This window comes from Poecilia mexicana, unplaced genomic scaffold, assembly GCF_051168715.1.
Source record: "Poecilia mexicana isolate PSO_F unplaced genomic scaffold, ASM5116871v1 scaffold_16, whole genome shotgun sequence".
NCBI classification, from domain to species: Eukaryota; Metazoa; Chordata; class Actinopteri; order Cyprinodontiformes; family Poeciliidae; genus Poecilia; species Poecilia mexicana.
In genome coordinates, this window is record NW_028263385.1 from 5319636 (window position 1) to 5342478 (window position 22843).

General features: G+C 37.3%; 1 protein-coding gene across 3 annotated transcripts in view; it reads left to right on the plus strand.

Annotated features, from left to right (window-relative positions):
- The window catches only part of sema6cb (semaphorin 6Cb), a 153231-nt gene that overhangs the window by 104003 nt on the left and 26385 nt on the right, over nucleotides 1-22843 (plus strand). For all 3 annotated transcript variants that reach the window (XM_088014052.1, XM_088014054.1, XM_088014053.1), the window contains 8 exons: nucleotides 1570-1692; nucleotides 3707-3795; nucleotides 3959-4176; nucleotides 5515-5646; nucleotides 5917-6072; nucleotides 8507-8683; nucleotides 8967-9104; nucleotides 17534-17611. In XM_088014052.1, the coding sequence (XP_087870178.1) occupies nucleotides 1570-1692; nucleotides 3707-3795; nucleotides 3959-4176; nucleotides 5515-5646; nucleotides 5917-6072; nucleotides 8507-8683; nucleotides 8967-9104; nucleotides 17534-17611 (1111 nt within the window). The remainder of the gene's footprint in view (nucleotides 1-1569; nucleotides 1693-3706; nucleotides 3796-3958; nucleotides 4177-5514; nucleotides 5647-5916; nucleotides 6073-8506; nucleotides 8684-8966; nucleotides 9105-17533; nucleotides 17612-22843) is intronic.

The window sequence follows — 22843 nt, forward strand, 5'->3', positions numbered from 1 at the left end:
TTTCAGTGAATTCAAAATAAAACCTTCATAAAATAAACAACCACTTCTCCCGTTTGGTTTCAGTGCATTTTAATTGCACAGGTCAGGCTAAGAACAAAACACCTACTGTCACACTGAAGGTATTAAGTTTTCCTCCCTATACTTCCTACATTTTGGAAATACAGAAACCTTGGATTTGCTCCCAGAATCTGAACTTCGATGACGATGTGTAAAGTTTATAGAACCTTTCAGCTACTATTCTGAAATTTAGCTTGAGGATATTTTGAGTCTGAACCAAGTTCAGTCGCCCATCCTGTGAGAAACAGGCTGCTCTCACTCTCGGCCATGCAGTACTGAATGCCTCATAGATTTTTAATGTGAAATAAAGAAAGGAGAGTATTTCTATGACTTGCAACATGTATTTCTTTAGGCATATGTCATTTTCAGTGAAGGAAACCCCACAAACACCTAAAAAGTATGGCAGTCTAAGAAAACCTTTGAACTAATGTTATGGCTTCTACTACTAGTAGTACTAACATCATTTCTGCCTTAAAGAAGGTATTTTATGTTTTGTTTTGTTTTTAAAGGACCTGAAATCAGTGTTAAATATTTAGTTCCAGGTTTAGCTTCTTTGTGTACTGCAGTGTTTGAATAGAGCCAAACCTAAGATGGTTTAAATACCTAATATGACAGAGAAATAACCCATTTCTCTGCTTTTACAAAAAAAAGCAAATGCTTCATAGCTAAACTATGCTTTAATAATTCTCCAATAAATGTATAATTTTACAATTTATATGTGATTAGTCGCTAGAATGATGCTTAATTCTTTAGACTAAAAATGGGCTGAAATTTTTAAATTGAGTGTTAATGAATACAATTTAAAGAAAATACAATGGCTGGTTTTCTGAATGGATATTTCAGTCAACCTGTTAATTTATTTTTGTTTTTCACCAATAAATAATCAGTAAGTGATGAAAAGGAAGTATCCCTTAGAGTTTTTGGATTGTGCAAAGCAAGACAAATTTCTTTTAAGGTTACAAAATGCAAAATTTTTTATCTGGAAATCTTGTCACTCTTACTAAATTGACTTTATAAAACGATAAGAAACAAAATATGAAGTTTAATTTAAAGTGCATGTTGACGAAGATGAGTAGAATACATCGTTGAAGGTTTGTGTGGTTAAGAGTGTTATTTTAGTTTCAACGTTTGGCTCTTCAGCAGAGATAATTTATAGTTTCCTCTTTACGATTCTTATTTGTGGTTGGATTTACAGTCTCTTTGCTAATGTTAGCAGTAAAGAAAGCTGATACACCCTGAACATGCTGGGGTCAAAGTCGGGAAAGAAGCGAGAGCCAAGGCAGCGCTCTAAAGCTGCCAGGTTTCCACTGACATCTGAGCAAAGTTCACACTTACTGCTATTCAGACTGGCATGTTCGCCTACATCTGCTCTACTCAGCCTCCTTTTAAAGAACATCAGCAGCCATCTCTGATCAAAACACACATTTAAAGCCAAGCAGGTTCTCTTTTATAATTGTGCTCCCCAACAGTGCATCTCAGTCTCTGCTTTTTTTTATTTTCTGTGTCCTTCAGGTGGTGACTTCTACTCTGCAACAATGACTGACTTCTTGGCGAGCGATGCAGTCATTTACAGAAGTCTGGGAGAAAGTAGTCCTGTTCTGCGTACAGTCAAATACGACTCCAAGTGGCTCCGAGGTAATCATCCAGATGTGATTTTAGGCTGCTGTGAAATGTTCCACACATTCCATTTGTTCCATTTGTCAACATTATCAGTCCAAATCTGTAAATAATTTCCAGGACTGACCGAGGTTTTTTTGCTGCTCATTAATCTGTTTTGTGGAACCAGGTTCAAGAAGCTTTGATAAAAATGACTTGCCTTGGATGAGATGTCTGGATGTTATTTTCTTGATTATTCTGATTAATTCTCTACTTCTTCATTTGTACTTGTGTAATATTTGAAGCACATTCATAGCTCTTAGAATTTGCCTGTCTGAACATAAATAAAAGTACAGGAATGTAAAGTACGCTGCCTATTTTATCTAAAAGGAGAACTGATTGTACATTTCACTTATTAAAATGGAATAAGCCTGAATATTGTCATCTTATCTGCATGCTTTATTCCTACCATTTGGTCCTAGTTTCCAAGACAACTCAGTTGGAGACTATGAATAAATTTACCAACTTATTTTACCATTTTCATTAATAATAGTGATATAAGTAGAGTGGATTCCTGGTATTCACAGGATTTATAGGCCACTGCCACTAAAATCTGCAATTATCTGAGACCAACTTTAAAACATTTATGTGTATTTTAATAGTTTATGTATCAAATTTACTGTAATATGCATTAATACACAGTGCAAATCATCTTAGCCCTACCACAAAAGCTAACATCCATGGTCTTCCTTGTTTCTACTCATAGAGCACAACCAAACGGCAAAAAGGAAAATGGATCAAAATGCCAGTGAATAACATGTCAAGTAGTATTGTGCTTGTGTAATTCAACGTCCCTACATGTTTTTTTTCTTTCAAATATTTTAAATAATGCTCTATGAAAAAGTCTGCAAATCGGTGGATTTTCTGCAAACAATTTAAAGTTACTTTTGACAGAGAAACCTACAAATAAATCCATGAGTACTGACCTGCAATAGACTGGGGTCCACAGTACAATCAGCCCTCTAAATAAAACACATTTAATGCATTTAAAAATAAAGAAAAGTCAAAATAATTTGTTCATTTTTCACAGTAATAGTACTTCAAAACAGTGGCGTTACTTCTGTCTAAAAGCACTGGCTTGGAAGAACTAAACGGTTAAAGAGAAATGAATAACATCTGATAATTAAGACAAATTGTACCACTTTTTGCTGCTCTGGCACCTCATGCCTTGTTGTCTTTATTGTGCTTAATAAGCACCAGTCCAGGTTCAGTGCCCTGTGTTTACAACATTCACTCTCAGGCTGCTCATGCAGCTGAGCTGTATTAGAAGTAAGTCATAACTTCTGTTGGTGGCTGGAAATGTAATGAAAATCTGCCCTAACTTTGTTATTGTACAGATTTATGGCTGTTAGAGGCAACAGCTTTGTAGGGATACACAGATGCCTTACACAGTGCATCCACTCCTTTGCTTGTCCTGGATGCAAATGGCTCCACACCACCATCCACATTCATTTATATTTAGGAAAACTGATCTCCACACCTGACTGGATCCAGTAGGTTGACTCAGTGCAGTATCTGTGAGCTTTAACCACACAAATATTGCATCCTCTTTAAAAAACAATGTCCATAAGGAACCATTTCATCTCCTTTTGATTATTGTTTTTGAACTTCCGTTATTTTGCAAAGTCTAAAACAAAATTTGACCAAAATAAAATTTTGGGGGAGACTTTGGTGGAGCTTGAATATTAATGAACAGTTTGGAAAACGTTCTGTGCCAGGTTGATGCTTTTCTAACTGGAGCTGATTATAATGTAATCTGTGTGACCGTTGATCCTGGACCATCTGTGCTGTTTTGGTACAATAGTTTTCTGTTGACTGTTTGTTCTTCTGCCTCTTTCCCAATATGCAAATTTGCAATTTCACATCGAGGAAGATTTCTTTGAGCCCTGTGTTTACCACATTCACTCTCAGGCTGCTCATGAAGCCGAGCTGTATTTGAAGTAAGTCATAACTCAAACTGTGTTTTATGATGTGCCTTTTTCTCCATCTTTAGAACCCCATTTTCTTCACGCCATTGAGTACGGGAACTACGTGTACTTTTTCTTCAGCGAGATTGCAGTGGAGTACACCACCCTCGGCAAGGTGAGCAAAATCAACAGCTTTCTTTCTAAGCAGAATAAATGCCAACAACAGCCTCGCTTGTCATGCAAACCATATCCTCTGTTTCTCGTTGGCTCTTCCTGAGTGTGTTGGCTTTTAAATCATCTGATAGAGGTTAAGGATTTTTCTGCTCCTGTCTCTTCAGGTCGTTTTCTCCAGGGTTGCACGAGTGTGTAAGAATGACAACGGGGGTTCCCCGCGGGTCCTGGAACGGTACTGGACATCTTTCCTGAAAGCCCGGCTGAACTGCTCCGTTCCTGGAGATTCTTTCTTTTACTTTGACGTTCTGCAGTCGCTGACCAATGTCCTCCAGATAAACCACCGGCCTGCGGTCCTTGGAGTTTTTACCACACAAGCAAACAGGTGGGGATAAAGAAGATTATCTGGATGTGACTGTGTTAAGCAAACACCTAAATCTTTTTCATGCAAGGTCACAGCATTGATGTACAGATCATGTACTGTTGTTGTATGACCAGGAGAATGTTAAAGAAATGTACAATACTAAGGGTAATGTAGCATTTCCTGGTCCACTGCAGCGTCCTTTTAATCATAATTATCATTGCTTAATCATTTAAAGGTTATTTGTGTCCATCTCAATTCACATCTTCAATTTAAAACACATAAGTGTGTCTGTCCTGCATCAGTGATGACCTTATGGTGCGATCAGTCATTCAAAGAGCTCTGGTTTCTTTATCTGATTAAATGATCATGTCATTACTTCACATGGATGCTCCTCATACAAACAATTTCTCCAGTATCTCAGTCAGTTTAAGAGTGTTTGTATCTTTCACAATTATTTTGAGTAAACTACCTTAGTCAGGGGCAAATTTCATACCAGAACTTTTTTTTTTCTTTTTATTTAATCTCCCATCATGCCACAGTTATTTGCCTCCCTTCATTTCATACTTACAACACAGTTTTGCCAGAGACATTCAGCAAAGTTGGAATATACAGAAAGATGGATTTTCTCTTTGCACAACCTTTCTAGATCATCTCTTATGCACTTTTACCTTCATCTCACCCCAGAAGTTTTTTTTAATTTATTTATTTATATGTGGAGGCTGAAAAAGTCTTTGAATAAAGTTTAATTGTGTCTGATAAAATCAAATGAAACTCAAAATCTGAATAAATTTATTGGATTAGATTTGTAAATAAGGACTTTGCTTTCTAAGTGCTGCTTTGGTCATATGATTTGAATCATTATACCAATAAAAGAGCTAGTGACTACCATTTTTCAGTTGTCTGAGAAAGACCACTAATGTTTGGTTTAAAATGCCCTTGTGTTTCTGGGAAAATAATAGAAGTGATTTGTATTGTCTAACAAAGTGTAAAACTTACCAACATTACGGTCTAGTTAAGATGAATCTATCTTAATTTTTGCACATCTTTATAGGGTGCTATATATGGTTGGGACATCAAGTCAGGTTTTAACATTTGAGGCCGTCTCTAAAATTATAGGCCTATGCATAATTATGGATCCTCGGCAGAAAGATGGATGCAGTGGTTTAAATGCACAGAATTTCTAAAACCTCAACTTTCTCCCAATATGCATTTAGTTTCTTAGCAGCATTTAGTCTGACTGTATATGGATATTGTAAACAGATATATCCAGGATCTTACTTTGATTAAACCTCAGTTATACATACAGGTGCGGTGAAATTAAATCATTTTAATTAAGAATATCTCCTTCTCCTGGGGCAGCATCACCGGCTCGGCAGTCTGCGGCTTCTACATGGACGACATAGAGAAAGCCTTTAATGGAAAATTCAAGGAGCAGAGAAACAGTGAGTCAGCATGGACACCTGTTCTAGAAGAACAAGTCCCAAAGCCGAGGTGAGCGATGCGTCTTTAAACTGCAAACTGACACTTTCCTCCAGCATGTTTTTGTGTGTTTGACAAAAGAGTTTTTGCAGCTGCTGTTATTATTCTGCTTATACGTCTTGTGGAAAATATAAAATAATAAAACGCTCACATAAGACACCTGTTCTGCCCGCCTGCTCGTCGCGGAAAAACAAATGGCTTGCAAGTGTTTCTGCATATGTGCTTGTTGAACGGGATTTATGTCTTGTTTTCTTCTCTTTTATTTTTACTGTTATCGTACAGGCCAGGCAGCTGTGCAGGCGAAGGTTCTGCAGCCACCTACAAGTCTTCCACCACTTTCCCAGATGAGACCCTGACCTTCATCAAGTCCTATCCGCTCATGGACGAGTCTGTCCCCTCAGTCAACGACAGACCCTTCTTCACTCGCACCACCAGCAGGTAGACAATTTGCTCTAATCACCGAACTTATGATAGAAATAAGGAATTGTTGGTAACACTTTATTTGAAGGGGGGTGAATCATTACTGTTTAAACTTTACCTTTAATAACATAAAGTTACCTAATTTTTAAAGTGCAATCAGTAATACTTTTATAACAAATTTATATCAGTAATGATTTCTTGGTTAATGTCAAGTTGTCATAACAAAGACATTTTGAATAATGTCAACTTTGTATTAAAAGTGTCATAATTTACCGAATGACACTTTATGACAACAGTCATAAATATTCATGAAGGCTTATTCATGTTCATGACAGGTGTTATGACATGTTTATGACAGTGTTATAACAGTCTTATTCACCCCCCCTTCAAATAAAGTGTTACCGAATTGTTTAATTTGGGGGAAAGAAAACCAGGCAGTTGCTTAATCCCTTAATGCATCATTCCTATGTTGTTAAGCTTCCCAGTTTGTTACAAAAGCTCATCATGAACAGAGAGGCTATTATTTTTTCATATCCACACATGCTAAAGTTGAGCATCTAACTGGCCCACTGGAACTGTAATTTACAGCTGATATTAAATGTGTACTCACCACTGTGTAATAGCATTTTTTTCTGACTGAAATAAAATAAAAACATGAGGAATCATTTAAAACACTTTGGCAACTTCACTGAATCATATACCCTCCACAAATGAACTGAAACAGAACTAAGCTTGCTAGAGAAAAAAAAAAGCGAAAATATGCAATAATGATGTTGCACAAGCATGCTGACTGAAACGCTAATATTTTGTTGAAGTAACTTTTCATTGAAAGCAATTTGTCAAATGTAAATTTTATTATTAGATTTATAACACATGCATAGGTCTTCTTTACTGAACTCTCAGGCAGTCATTTCAGAAGTTACTGTAGTTTTCTGGGGGTGCTCAAACTTTATTTTTCAACAGTTTACAGCAGCATGTAGTGTCCCTTTTGCTGAATCAAATTAAAAACAGCACCTACTGCCTTCCATATTCAGTGTTTGAGGATTATGAAGCAGTGGTCAATTCTTTAATGAGCTGTATGCATTTATTCTCTGTAACAACACAATGTCCAACACCAGCGGTGTTTTCACACGCAGGACTCTTGATTGGTATAGACGAGGGAGCTCAGGTGGAACGCTCAACCTTGTACCTCATTAAAACCCATTGAATTTACTCAGCGGTCGATCTCGGCCCACATCAAAGGCGAGGCTCACAGAGAGAGGGTCTTTTTTTGAGTGCAGCCCTGACCTGCAGGCGCTCCACAGCAGCGTGCATCGAAAGGCAGGAAGCCGTCGGTGTGTGGGAGAGCGCTTCGCATGTTGTGACATTTGAGAGTCCACTGATAGCAGACGATGATACGGTGGACATGGAATCATGAAGTGCCACAAGTGTTTCATTCACCACAGCATAGGCCTCAGACAGGGGTTGTACACACACATCAGATACACAGATTCAGCCTTCAAACACACACACACACGCAGACACACAGCATACAGGGGCTGCCTCTGTGCTTCCTGAAGCAGAGCCAGGCTGACAGCCAGCCAGACACTGCTGTGTCTCCACACTGGGGAAACGTGTACCGCTTCACATCTGGCGCCAAAAACATCACATCTGCTGCGCTTTTTCCCCTGGGACCTGCTAGATAAATGAAATCCCACCACAGACGCATCACGCCGTACTGCCGAACCCTTACAGGGATGTGCCAGTCAAGTGTGTGTGGGTAAACACTGCAACCTGTGTGGGACCATCTGGGAGGCGGACGCGGGGACAAATGAGGGCGCAGAAACTGCTCCCGGTGTCCGTGGGGAAAGGATCCGGAAGGAATGTCATGCCAAAAATATTATTAGTCGAAATCCGTTTGTTTAAATCCTCGTGCGGTGATGTCAAAGTGCAGTCGTAGAAAATGAATGAACAGGCAGTGGACTCAAGGTGCCCTTCAGCAAAGCCTGCGAGTCCCAGCGGCTCCAGTGGAGCCTGCAGTAGACGGTGATACTGGTCAGATCCCTGGTGGAACCACAAGGATCATGGTGAATATGAAGCAGAGCGTTGCTGCACTTAGGGAGCAGCCACCAGACAACCTCATGAATGTCAAGCAACGCCATGCAAAGAGAAAGTTGAAATCTGGGACTGAAAACTAGACAGAGTGTGGGAAAGTGACTGAACAGCATGAAAGATGCATCGATTGAATAGTCGTGGGTGGATGGATAGATGCATTAATAGGATGAAGGGATTAAAGGGAGTAGGCGATGGAAGAAGGGGATGGTGTGTTGGCAGATGAATTGATTGATTGCACACTGAGGATTTACACAATGAGCCCAGTGGTCGCCCACTCTTTGTTTTGTTTACTGCTGAAAACCAACATTTCCCCAACAAATGGTATTAATAGCTTTTTTTTATTTTTTATCCCATTAAGGTTTAAGTTGACCCAGATAGCTGTGGACACATCAGCTGGACCCTATAAGAACTACACGGTGGTGTTCCTGGGCTCAGATAACGGCCATGTTCTGAAGATCCTGGCCAGCTCTGAAGGAGCCAACGCTTCCTTCAACTCCCAGCTACTGGAAGACATCGACGTCTACAACCCAAACAAGTTAGAGAGCACATCCATTAAATCAGTGTTATCTACCAATGTTCATTTGTTTTTCTTTTGTTTCTCCCACTTCCTCCTTGTTCTGCCTTGATCAGTCCCTCCCACTCGTTCCTTGGTCTGTTGTAACACTTTGCATCGTCTTATACAGCTGGAGGATTTTTTTTTTTCTCACCTTTTGTCACAGCTTGAAATTCTCATCAACATGAACTTAAATTTACTTCTGACATGTTGTATAGTAGAGAAAATGCATACTAAGCCTTTTTCCTTTGATTCATGTTCTCAGGTGTAACGTGCGAGGGGAGGACAGGAGGGTTCTGGGTCTGGAGCTGGACCGGGATCATCACGCTCTCTTTGTGGCATTCTCCAGCTGTGTGATCCGAGTCCCGCTCAGCCGCTGCCATGACTACACAAACTGCAAGAAGTGAGTAACTTGGAAATATTCCTAAAGTATTACTGTCATGCAGGGAATTCACCATATTAGAGGTGCAAAAATCAGAACTTAGATTTGTGTTGATTTGGGGTTCGTTCACACCATCCCTGTTTGGTCTTCTTCATTCAAAAAATAACATTTATGTCAAATCTATAGAACCAAAACTTTAGATTCCTGTTTGTGAAGATACAGAAAGAAAAAGCATGTAAACAAACAATCTGAATAAATGTTGTAACTCATGAAAGATGTTTCTCTACAAGGAAAATTTCTTCTCAGCAAATCCCCATCCCCAACTCTGAAGCTTTCGGTGCTTACTGCTTCACCACAGAACCCCTGCTGGTATATGAGAAATGAATAGATACAAAATTCTTTCCTATTTTCTTTGTATTAAATCTTGCTGCTGCATTTTACACAACGCACTGGAGAGTCGCAAAGACCAAGGGAAGTTTCAGAACATCGAGCAAGAATCTTTTACCATATACAGCTGGTAAAATAACTATTGAACACGTCGACGCTTTTCACAGAAAATGTATTTGTATCTCTTTACACTTAAATTTTAAACCAGATATCAGGAACAATCCAAATAATCACCACCTGCAAATAAATCATTAGACGTTTGTTCACAAATTAAGTTATGGTTAAAAAATCCAGATGACATAAAGACTAAGATTTAACACATTTACAGTAAGTTCTTACTATAAAGCCTTTTTATAGTAACTTCAAGGTGTCCCTGTGCTTTGCTCAGCTGGGATTCTGACCAATTCTTTCACACAACTGAAAGTCTTCATATCCTGTAGGTTCTGAGTCGATGTTCTCTGATTTTCATGTCTTTGGACTTTCAATCAGATTTATGTCAGTCATTATGTCAAGCCATTCTTACATTTTACATCAAGTTTTGGAGGATATTCAACATGCTTTTTTATAGTAGTGGAGTCTTATGCAGTGATTGTACATAAAATCATTTGAGTGCATTAATTACCGGTTTTATGAGAGAAACTGTACCTGCTTCTCTTTTTGAAGCTCTCTGCAAGTACTCCAGGTCTGCTGGAAACCTCTTTAAATTATTCTTTTGAATCCTCTGTTGAAAATCTTACAAAGGGTACCTGGCTATGGCTGCTTTATGGTGAATTTATGTTCTTTCCACTTCCCAATTATGAATCAGGAAGTACTTACAGGAACGTTAACAGGTTTAGAAAATAAGCTGCAGTCATTGCTGTCCTTGTTTTCATGTCTTTCCACTCTGTGCAACACTTTGATAATCGACACATTTTTATTGACCGTCATTTGATGCCAAACCGACTGGTAATGATTTCATACAACTGGAGCAGGATTGCTTTAAAAACGCTGACAAATTTCAGATGATTTATTGGTGCTTTTTCCTGCACCATAAAACTTCCTTCCACATTAATTTATGGAGCAGTTTGTCGATAATTTCATTGTATGTTTGGATTATTTGGGTTTTTGCCTCCTCCTGGCTTGAATTTCAGGCTTAAATAATATATTTATTAAGTAAAACTTTAATTTCTTATGTACTTATTTTAACCACTGTATTTAACCTCCTACTTGTGTGCAATAAATTATATTAAATTAAATTTGTTGGTGAAGCAATTCAGAAGATTAGCTTGCATTCTCTAACAAGGTTAGTTGTTTCCATTGACTGTATGAGTGGATTCACACTTTTTTTTTTTCTTAACAAATTTATTAATGCTTATGGGATTTATTAGGACCATTACAGCAAATTCTGTACAAATCTGGCTATATCTCAAAATACATTTTTGACTATTTGCAAAACCTTTCAGGTGGAAAAGAAACTTTACACTAATTTTTAGAGCTGAACTGATTAACTTTTCCCACAAACAGCCTATAGTTAATAAATCATTGTGAAAAATAATGTGGTGTCACAAATTGAATATGTGATTAAAAGATGAACATTTAATTAACTTTGTCTTATAAACAATACTTTTCTGAAATATTTTTGAAGAACATTGACAATTTGGACAGAAGTTATGGTTTTAATCATACTTTTTTCCACCTCAGAAACATTATTATTATATGTTTTAAACTGTTTAAATTAAAAACTTGCACAAAGCATTGATTAAAACACAGCACACAGCTGAATCGTAGTGTCTTTCTTTGACTCCAGCTCCTTTGTTTTACCAAAATCTGTGTTGCCCCAGCGAGTGTAGTTGGTTTCCAGTTTCATGATCTATTTTTGGGGCTGTGAGGAATGTTGGCCTCTTGCAACCCTCACTCTTTACTTTACTCCATCAAAATCAGAGGAGGGGTTTCTTCTTCAGCTTGTTTTGGGAGTGTGTATACCCCCATAGCATGCAAACCCCACATTGCAAAGGTCTGGAGAAGCTCTCAACATTGTTTAGTCAGAAATTGGTTCCAGCTGATTGGCTGGTAGCCAGCATTGGCTTTTGTAAGATAGAGGAGAGAAGGAAAAGCTGGAATGGGGAGGGTAGGAAACTGGGATCTAGCTGTTTTTGTCAGACTGGCTATGTTCCATGATCCCTTTTAGAGACTAGAACCACAGATATTTCATGTTTAGATTAGGGGCCCCCAAAAGCCACATCAGCAGCAGCCAGGAGGTCAGATTTCTGCCACCATATCCTCCTGAAACACACCAATGAATCCGTTTCTCTTCAGATCAGATGTACGTCGCTTCTCTCTCTCTCTCTCTCTCTCTCTCTCTCTCTCTCTCTCTCTCTCTCTTTTCTACCTCCAATTTTTTCTCAATCTTGGCTTGTTTCTCTTTCTCCCCCTCACTGTAGGCAGTATTATCAGGTTTGTTTGTTTTTTTTTTCCACCCGGGGTCTTACTGCCAATATTAGGTTTCAGAAAAAAAAAAAAGCTTCCATTTCAAGCAGCAGCAGGGAACTGTATGAAATGGGGAATTTTAATAAAAAAAATACAATAAGAGGAGAAGAGGCCCCAAACCCTGGAAGTCTTAGAAGCTCCAGAAGTCCTTTCAGCTATATTTCCTGTTTGATATGAACTCAATGAACTTTCTTCAGTAGAAAATATCTACTGCTTATCTTTCCATAGGCAGCTGATTGATAATGTGGATAAGCGGTCACAACATTTCCTTTCTTAAAAAGATCCATTGAGATGAGGTCAGGCTATTATGCTGAGATTTAGTGCACAACTTATCTTTTTTTTGAATAGAATCAGAGAAATGTAATCTATTTTTCTTGTAATGCATCTAATCATTGCCAAATCATGATTCATCCTCCACACAGACATTAGACCTGTTGATCTAAACATAGTTTTAACTAATAAAGCTTACATAGAGTAACAGAAAGTTCTATATTTTAGGAAAGTCAACTTTATTTTTATAGCATATTTCAACAAAAAGCCAGTTCAAAGTGCTTTCCATGAAAAATCATAAGAAAAAAATATTAAGTTACTACATTTAATCTATGATCTCTAATTATTAATCAAAGGCAACTCTAAAGAAATGGTTTTTAGTCTTGATTTAAAGGCTCTCAGTGTTTGAGCAGTTTTTTTTCAGTTTTCTGGAAGTTTGTTGCAGATAAAACTTATAGATCAGTCAGAACTGTGTTATCATAAGGGATGAAACATCTAAGAAGGTGTTTCCACAATCAAGGGAAAAATGACAAGAAATGACCCTGTGATGAAATTGACTTTTTTTTTTTTTCCACAATCCAGGCTTACTTTGTGCCTACAAACTAAAACTTCAGACCAAAGGGGCAGCTGTAAGATCAAAAAATAAAAGAAAACAATATCCACATTTTCTTTTGCAACTGAGTCTCTTTTCCAATTTGCTTTGTTTGGCCAGTATCTTCATGTGGGATAAAATGGTCCCAAAACACTTCATTTAGAGGTAGCAAACAATTTCACTCAGTGGCTGAACAGCTCCTCTATCAGGGAAAATTGCATAATTACTGCCATTAAACATGGGAACATACAAACTGAGGATATTAGAACAAATAGGCCCATTTGGGGTTCCTTTGTAATGTGGAAAAAAAAATAATTTAAGTGAGGCATGAAAGAGTTTTCTGTTCTTCTATCCTGTTTTCCCTCCTTCCTTCTTTCCATAGATTCATATTTAACAGATATTGAATACTAAATGGGCTACAGAAGAAATTTGATTTTTTTAAAAATTCTGATACCCTGGCATACTATTCTGTCGTACTGACAGAAAATTGTATGTCAGATTTTATTTATTTATTTTTTTCTAGACAAATTGGAAAAGGCATCAAATTAAGTTCAGGTAGGAATTAAAATACTTGTAATTAAATCGTAAAAGCACATGCAGGGTTAAAATTGTTTCTGTACTACAATGTTTTTCCTGAGCAGTGTCTAATAGATGAATCAGGTTCCAGTAAATCTGAATTTTGTTATTCCAAAGATTTTTGGCAACATGAATATAGAGACCCTCGACAGCTGAATCCGATGTTCCCTATAGTTTCAGTCTGCACAAACACACACGCACATTTGTGTGTTCATGACAGCAAGGCCCAGAAAGGTGTTTTGTTTTAAGGAGCGGCATGGGACAAACATAAATCTGTTGGGTTCAAGAACTGCACATACTGTACAACAGCTAAGAAAGAAAAAACCCAACAAAAATGATTTCACTGTTCTTCTTTTCCAACTGGCCTTTTCAGACAGGTTGCTTCAGGGTTGCCGTTTAATTCTGTCAGATCGTTGTAAATGAATGCCTCTGATGGAGGACAGAGCGGCAGAACGGAGAGAAATCTGCATATATACCTTATGGCGAGCATATGAATAATTTATTGAAGTAGCACTTTAGTATGCGGTGCCACATATTAGCAGTCGCACACAGTGAGGAGAGTCAATTTAGATTTTCAGTAACCAGAGGTCCTTAATCTGTGAACTGTTTGATTCAAAGAAAGCCTCTTCTTTTTGTATTAAACTTTAAAAAATTCTACTTTGATTCACTTTTGAGAACACTCAATTTTGAAAAGTTAAAGTTAAATTTACAGAAGAAAGTCAATTCTATAAAAAATATCTGTATTCTTTCTACCTTTGTAACACTATTAAACACTGAGTTATATGGTAAATATTTCTTTTGATGTTGCCTTACTTGGAGGTGATCTATTTTTATAAAGTGTTCAGTCAAAGGTTATGAAATAACTCATGTAGGGTAACCTTATCCTTCAGTCATATATCAAGTTATCCTTGCAGGGTCATGGGGGGCTTCTGTCTGTCTGCAGTGGTCAATGGGCCAGAGACCCTGGTCACCAGTCCAACAACACAGAGACACACAGGACAAACAACCATGCACACACACACACACATGCACACGCACACACATGCACACGCACACCAAAGGGCAATTCAGGGTAACCAATTTTTCTGACATCCATTATATTAGACTGTAAGAGTCTAGAGAGAGAGAGAGAGAGAGAGTACCCAGAGAGAACTCAGTCATGCATGAGCAGAACATGCAAACTCCATCAGAACGTCCCCAAGCCAGGATTTTACTCCAAATTAGAATATGTGCTCTGATGAAACTCGTTTGTCAGAATGAAGAGTCTTTTGAAAATAACAACCTCTAGACATGTATTAAACACAGTTTTCATTAAGCCTATATTTCTGAGTTAAAATTATTTTTGTTGGTCTGATGTCTAATCTTTGTTGTCACGTTTCATTAGCTCTAGGAGGGAAATCGTCATAATTAACAGAAATGAAGGCTTGAAGATATTATATCTATAATTTAATCAGCATAATGTGTTTGATAAGTGAATTGAGTGACTGAAGAAAAGCAATTTTAAATGTCATATTCAGTCAACTTTTAAAATGTATTGACTATAGAAATGTTAATCTACCTCCATCTAATTAAAGATCTGCCTATCATTTCCCAAACTTCTTGCTTTAAAATCCATCATGAAAACTTATAAATCAAGTCAAAACAACTCATTTTGATTTGTTTATACCAGTATAGCAGCTGGCAGTCATTCCAAGATCATCCCAACTAAACTGGAGGGATGCTCCTTTTTTAAATAAATGCTTGAAATATTTTGTGTGGTGCTATACTTTTTGTTTATTTCGTTCAGATATCTGGCAGATGAAAAAAAGAGCATTGTCCAAAATCTTCCTGTCTTTAATTCACTTTATTTTTAGCTTCCAGCTCTGGGCGCAGCAGGGGAATAATAGTTCCTCTCTTGATTTCCTCCTGCTCTGCGCTGACACACTGATGTGTTCTCAGTGGGATTCCTCACCAGATTTTACAGGCTGGGGATAAAGATGCACACACAGTGCATCGTCAGTTCAACTGTTCATAAATCATTTCAGACTCTCGAAACGGGCCCCCCTCATTAAAACTTATTTAAACTTGACTGCCTCCGAGGTTTGGGTTTGACACAGAAGGAAGCACGTAAGCGTTTTATTGTCTGCCGCCGTTCTTTTGTCACTGTGTACTTTATGCTCATTATGTTGTCGCTGCTGGGTGAATGCCACACTCTTGCAGACAATAACTTGTGCAGCTGTGAAAAATATTGCTCACGCGCTCGCTGTCACCCAGTGTTGTTGTGGAGTTTCGTGGTGGTAGGAGGAAGGCCGCAGGATCCATGGAGCTTGAGTTGAGAGAAAAATAAAACAATATCTTTAAAAATCAAGCTGGAAAATACAATTCTACTGATTAGAATAAAGTTTTAATCAACAAAAATTAATTATGGGTCTGAAAGTCGAAGAAAAGCTCTAAATGTCGAGATTCTGCATGAGTCTTTACTGTGGGGATTGTGACTAATGGCTATTGATTGTGGTTAATGCTGGTCACATTAAGGACAGGAAGCAAACAGGTCCGAGTCTTGATGTTATTCCCTGAATCACAGAGCGGATAGACAGAGCAGCAGACAGGATCACAGGATTGAACAATCCTCTGACTGTAGGCTGATGATGAAGCGTGTGATCCACCCTAATATGACCATTCAGATTTTGATTAGCCATATGACCTGCAGTTCTGCCTCGAACATGTGCTATAACATTAACAATAGTGCAACAACTTTTTTTTATGTTTTAGCTGCAATAGAAAGCAAATAAGAATAAAAAAATGTGAATCAGCAAGTTAATTAAACTTGGAAATTAATTCTGGCATGTGTCTGTGAATTAGACACTGGCATGTGTCTGTGAATTAGACACTGGCATGTGTCTAATTCAATTCTCCATTGAAAATGGAGAATTTTCAATGGAAAATGCTCCATTTTCCATTGAAAATGGAGAATCTTGACAAGCCACTACACTGCAAAAACACAAAATCTTGCCAATTTTCCCTCGTCTAGTTTCTAGTGCAAATGTCTTAGTACACTTGAAATATTACAAATCTAACTTACATGTAACTTTCCAGTAAGATATAGTAGCTTTTTTTAATTCAATAATTAATATTGATGTTTAAAAAATCCACTATTGAAATTAGCGGATTATTTATCTTATTACAAGACATACTGTACATCAAAAAATCTGCCAGTGGAACTAGTATTTTTATATAAATATGAAGGAATTATCATCCATATTTACTTTAACTTAAAGTGTATAGATTTATTACACACAGGATGGTTTATTTACATTTTGTTTTGGTTAATTTTGATAACGGCTTGGTCTTTTATGCAGCACATGGCCAACACAAGTTGTTTTAAACAGATGTAAGAATGAAATGTCTTGAGTTGAGCAATGAAAACTCAAAATTCATCTTTTTTAATAATATTAAAATGTTAAAAAATATAAAAGCATTTTAATATACAAATGCTGGCCCATTGAAAAGTACATAATGTACTGTAAAGTAGATGCACTATATATTTGGGTGGAGCTCCTTTTATATGTTTTTATATTAGAATTGAACAGAAACAGACTTTATTGTCCCACATTGGGAAAATTCAGGTGTAACAGCTGCAACAGATTTAAAGGTTCACACAAAAAGTTCTTAAATTGTTCCAAAGAAGAGTTTAGAAAAGTCACATAATGTTATTAAATGTTGCTAGTTTCACAACATTTTTAAAATGCCTACCTGAAACTGCAGACTACTCATCCAGCTATAAAAGGATAACCGTGTCATAATTATCAAATTTCTCCGTGTTCATTAGTTAATAAACAGATAATTTATGATCATCACATCTGCTTGTTTTTTTTTTATATTCATCACTAATTAAAAAAAATAACAATGCAGCAATTAAAGTGTTGAATTGTTTGGTTGGTTAGAAGGACACTATAATTTTAGGCGCATCGTTTGTGCCAGGCTGCACACGGATCCTGTTTTTTCCAGCCTTTGTTAAGGCAGAGCTGAAGAGGGTGGTAGGTGTTGTTTGGTTGGCTTGGTGGCAGGCTAGTGTCTCATTACCAGACTAACATCCAGTGAACTCGGTGTTCTTCACACTTCATGGTCTCCTCATTTCCTTCTTCCACTAACAAACCGTCTCCCTGTGTCTGTTATGCAGAAGCTGTTTGTCTTCACGGGACCCTTACTGCATTTGGCTCAAGTCAGACAGCTGTGTCACAGTCTCACCTGGATTCAAGTAAGTCACACACACACACACAAGCACACAGTTAGTGCTAATAGGTGTTTCATACTTGTAACCTGGGAGGGCAATGCAATCATCAGGTGATGATTGACTTTCTTAGCTGTCATGACTGAATTACTTTAAAGTGCATGTCAAAGCCTGTCAAAGACATTTACCCGTATGTGGTGCACAGCAGTGCTAATGCAGTATATTATCACAAGAGTCTCCAGCTAATGGAGTCTGTTTTTAAAGGAAATAATGAAAGTCCCAGTGTCTTTCGTTCCAAAGGAGATGTATTTTGAAAATTTTACAATTATTTGGATATGTTTTAATTAATCCAATTAGCTTTAATTCTGACAATGTATGGAAAGTGACAGTTTCTTTGCTTATTTTTCAAAATAAAAGTTTTCTGGTTAGTGCTTACAACAGGCATTAAGACGACGCTACACGTTTAGATCCAGGCTCAAATAAAGTGAAAAATTTAATATTTCAAAACTCAAATGCAATTATTTGTTGCTTAAAAAATTGTTTGTTGTTTGAAAAAATGCTTATAAAAAAGGAAAAAAGATGCTAACAGTGGTTATGAATAGAATTCTGTGGAAAAGTCGCATCTGAAGGAAATGTTGAAGGTTTAAATTGGCAGATTATGTTGAATTGTGGACATAAGTCTTGTTGTGGAATAACTGTTTAATTGAAGTATGTTAATGTACTAATTATGAATAATTAGAATTAATTAATTAATTAGACCCTTGTGGATGTAAAAATGCCTTTTTAATTCTCAATGCCTCTCTTCTTTCAATGATATGAAATTTCAAATGGTTAGTTGGGCATTATTTTGCTTTTCTGAGTGGTTTGACAAAAGCATTTGCAGTGTCTATAGTTAATATTGTATCCTTGATTAGCATACATCATTATAGTCTCAAGAATCTTAGCTTTTCAGTTATGTATAATATGTGTATGTACATAAAGACGACTTTGCAAAAATAATGTTAAACTTTATGTCTTGGGGACATAAGAATGAGTATGGATGTCTCACTGTAAACACAGTAAGCTTGGCGTAAAAATGTAATATTTTTTGTTGTTTGTGTTATTGCTTTACTTCTCTGGACATTTCACATTTATTTTATCTACAGATTTATTTTTATCTATTGTGCAATGCACAGTTATTGCAATCACCATGATAAAATTGAAATTGTATAATCGTGCCAAAAAAAGCATTTGATTTTTTATTTTATTTTTTTTCCTGAGGAACACAATCCCACATTAAAAAAACATTAAAAAATGATCAGGAGGATCTCATTTATTGACCCTTCTACCAAGTTCAACCAGTTTCATTTTTCCTACTTCACTGTTTTAATACCATCAGTGTCAAAGAAGTCCGATGGCTAATCCATTAATTATTGGTTTCCTTGGGAAAGTCATGATGGAACCCCATGGTCCATTCCTCTTATTATCCACTACTTAAGAGAGGTAATACCAAAGAACATGCCATTCACATAAAGAAGATGCTTTTTGATCTCTTCAAGTCAGTTTTTTTAAGTAAATATTTGATAAATGTATAGAAAACCGCCCAGTGGCAGCTGCTTGGTAAGATGAAGGACCAGTGATGCTGTGTCAGTTTCTCTTCCAAAGCTTTACCTGGGAACCTCATCAAAGATTGTGATGCAACTCTTGCTGTATGTCAGTACATAAAGTTAGCATTTATAGAACTTAATTAAAAATTCCAATTAAAACTGGAGAGCAAAAATGAAATCATGCTAACTGTGACAGATTTTTTTTGACAGTACCTCTTTGTCTCCATTTTTTTTAAGACATTTGGATTAACAGGAGTTTGAAAATGTAACACTCGAGAGTTTCTTTTCCTGTTAATGTTGCATCAGTAATTTTCTGCCTGACATGATTTATTGTCTTTAATAATAAATGTCTGAAGATCAAAAGTTTTCAGATTTGCTCCGAGCAGGATGTTGCAGCTGTTAATTATTTTTTGGTCTGAGTGTTAATAAGCGGTGAGATCAGTCTCAGAGGTGTTTGCTTGGTCTGGTAGCATGAGCGGCCATATAAAGACATTATTAGTTTTGTAACTTGAAGCATCAAAGGGCAGATTTGCAACTTTGTCAATAATGTGCAGCCAAGCAAATGGAGAAGCAATAAATTTCACATCTCCTCTAACTCCTCCAATGAGTTGCGCAGATGCCCATTTAATCTGGTCTGAGGACATCCTCTAAATAATCAATAGCTAATCTAGAATTGGACAAGTGGGCAACATCAACATGATGAATATTTGATCACTGCTTTCTACTTTGATAGTTGGTTGACTCATATTGTGCATCATTCTTGTTTGTTGACAACCGGCTGCGGTGTGTGAATTCTGTCCAAGGGGGAGGATGCAGCGCACATGTTGCTGTTTTTTATAGATCCACTTATAAACAAGCTTCTAAACATCTGAGCAGGTGGAGCAGCTGAAGGGCAAAGGTAATGAGTTAGCTCTGATGTTAGATTAGCACAACAAAGTGAAGCATTTCAAATGACATTTGTAGGGAGCTTTTTGTGCTATTTATACCTTTAATGCCAGGTGCATCACATTTCTATTCATTGTTTTCACATTAAAAATGTTGATGAGCATTAGGAGAGAAAAAAAAAACATTATTTAGAGCCAAATATTTCTTCATGTAATTACTTTGGTTTCATATTTTATCTAAAAACCAAGCACTAACTGTTGGCAGGGCATACATCGTGGACCTGAGCAGGTCACCAGTCTATCACTGGGCAACACAACCATGCACACAGACACACACTTTTACCTAGAGGCCTTTTAGAGACTAATTAACCCAACATGCATGTTTTGCGGGAGGATATAATCCATCCATTGAGAGCATGCCAACTCCATTCAGGGAGACCCTGGCTGGGATTTGAACCCATGTCATTGTTGCTGCAAGGCAACTGCGCTAACAAACGCCACTGTGCAGCTCTTTGGAAAATATGGAAATGTGACATAAAAAATGTGATGTAACATTGGTTTAAGGGTATCTTATAATGACTTATGTCTGAGAGCTTTAACTATTCTTGTGTTGCATCAGTATGCAGGCTGTGTTGAACACATTGGAGGATGTCAGTTGAATTTCTTTCTTCCACTTAGTTAGACCAGACATCATTATCATGGTTGTTTTGTTGCATCTTTCAGGTTATGGTGCAGTTTGTTGTTCACATGTAAAGAGTTCAATTAGTCGCACTGTTGGTCATTTTTGAAAGGTACTCGCTATGACAAAGCTTAAAATTAATTGATTAAAGACAGTGTCATAATTTTTGATTGGCATCCACTTCACACCACTGCTGCATGTCAGAGGACTAAGTTGCTGTAAAATTTTAATTAGACTTCCATGAGCAAGGAACAGGTTAATTACTCCAAACCTCAACTCCTCTCTTTCCGTTGGTTTAAAACCCATCCCATAAAATAAGAAGTGGGTTTCGTCTGCATGTGTTTCAGTTTCACAGCAGTGTGCTGCCTTGTCTAAGAAAATATGGATGGAAGACGGATGGGTGGTTGGGTCGACAGATGGATGCAATAAAGGGCGGGGGGAAGGGGGCAGTTAAAAGTGCTATTTTCTTGTCCTGATCATCAAGGACTGTGTGTGCCTGTGTGGTTGATGTACAACCTGCTGCTAAATCACCACACTGGGTGTTTTTCCTGTCTTCCTTGCTATGTGTAGTGGTTGTAAACTGTTGCTGCCGTCTGACATGACTCTGCATGCATCACCGTCACACACAGAGCCAGAGAAGGAGAGCGCCACATCCACCGCCAGCCGCTTTCCAATAGATTATCTTGAAGGCTGAAAATGTGCCGACCTGGAATTATTGCATATCTTCTGCTTGGTCACTCAGACATATTACTTTCTCTTTCCATTAGTCCCTCACATGGAAAGGGACTAATGGATTTTTTTTCCCATTGCATGTTTTGTCTGTGCACTCTGATATTTACCCATTAGAATATATCTGGTTGTTTGCTGTTATTAATATTGTTGTACATGGGAGTAAAAAAAATATTCTGAGTATTTGATAACTTTATTGGTCAACTTCTGATGCATGTTTCTTTCATTCATTCACTTGTTAGTTTTTTTGTTAATATACCACCCATACTGGCCTGTAAGGCAGCATGTCTGACTTGTTGATTTTCACCCCTTGAAGGTATAAAGGTTATATGTGGAAGGCGACACAAAAGATCATATTAATGTGATCTTGCAAAACTTGTCTCTCATACCCATTTTGTTTTCATTTTTCCAACCCCCCTTTAGTGCACCAGCCATGATTTGCAGTCTCACAAGTCCAACAAACGCAACACATATAATTTGCATGCTTTGTGTTATTAATAATGCTGTAATCGGGTATTTGTACTGAGCTTCATTCACAGTGAAGAAAATGCCAGTCAAGGACATTCATTTGTCCATAACTATAAGTGTCTTTTTCATAGCTTTTTGAAAGAAAACATATGTAGATTTTCCTCTGATCTGAAGCTCTCCATACTAAACTAATGAAAGAAAGGCTGCTAATTATGACATGAAGGAGATTAAAAACCCACCTACTTGTTTTAATCAGCAGGATGAGGAGCTGAGGCAGATGAGGCAATACAAATGGCCATTAAATTGGAGAAAAAAAGTCAAACTAATAACTTATATTTTATATCTTTGATTTCAGATGTAATTTCATCAACTAGTTGCAGCTCAATACACACTAAACATTCCTTTCAATCCTTGATAAGCTGATAAATGTTGACAAATATCCCACTAAGCACTATTTGATGAGCGCCCCCAGATGTTCAAACTGTGTTAAAACAGGTGTGAGCTACATTAACGTAACAAAGTCTATTTATTTAGTGTCAAATCTGGGCAACTACAGGCTGAAATAACTAATGTGATCTCTTAAGATGGGTCATCGAAATTAAATAAACTGAATGTAAAGAAGCATCTTAAACTTTGGTGAAGCTAATTTTTTTTTCATTTATTTGCTTTTAAAGACTTTTCTGACTCAAATGAAGACTTCTGTAATTGTTGCTGGATTCTCTGAAGTGCAGCAAGATGTGCTCTACAGATGCAGCAGCGGAAGTGCCGATGTGGCTTCAAGCTAGCAGGGCCCGCAGAGTTACTTGCCGAAGTTTGATTTATGAGCCGCTTTTAGTGTGCAGGACAAAGCCACGCTGGAAACCAGTGGACCAGAACCTTGGAGAGATCAGCCAAAAAAATCTTGTCCAAACCC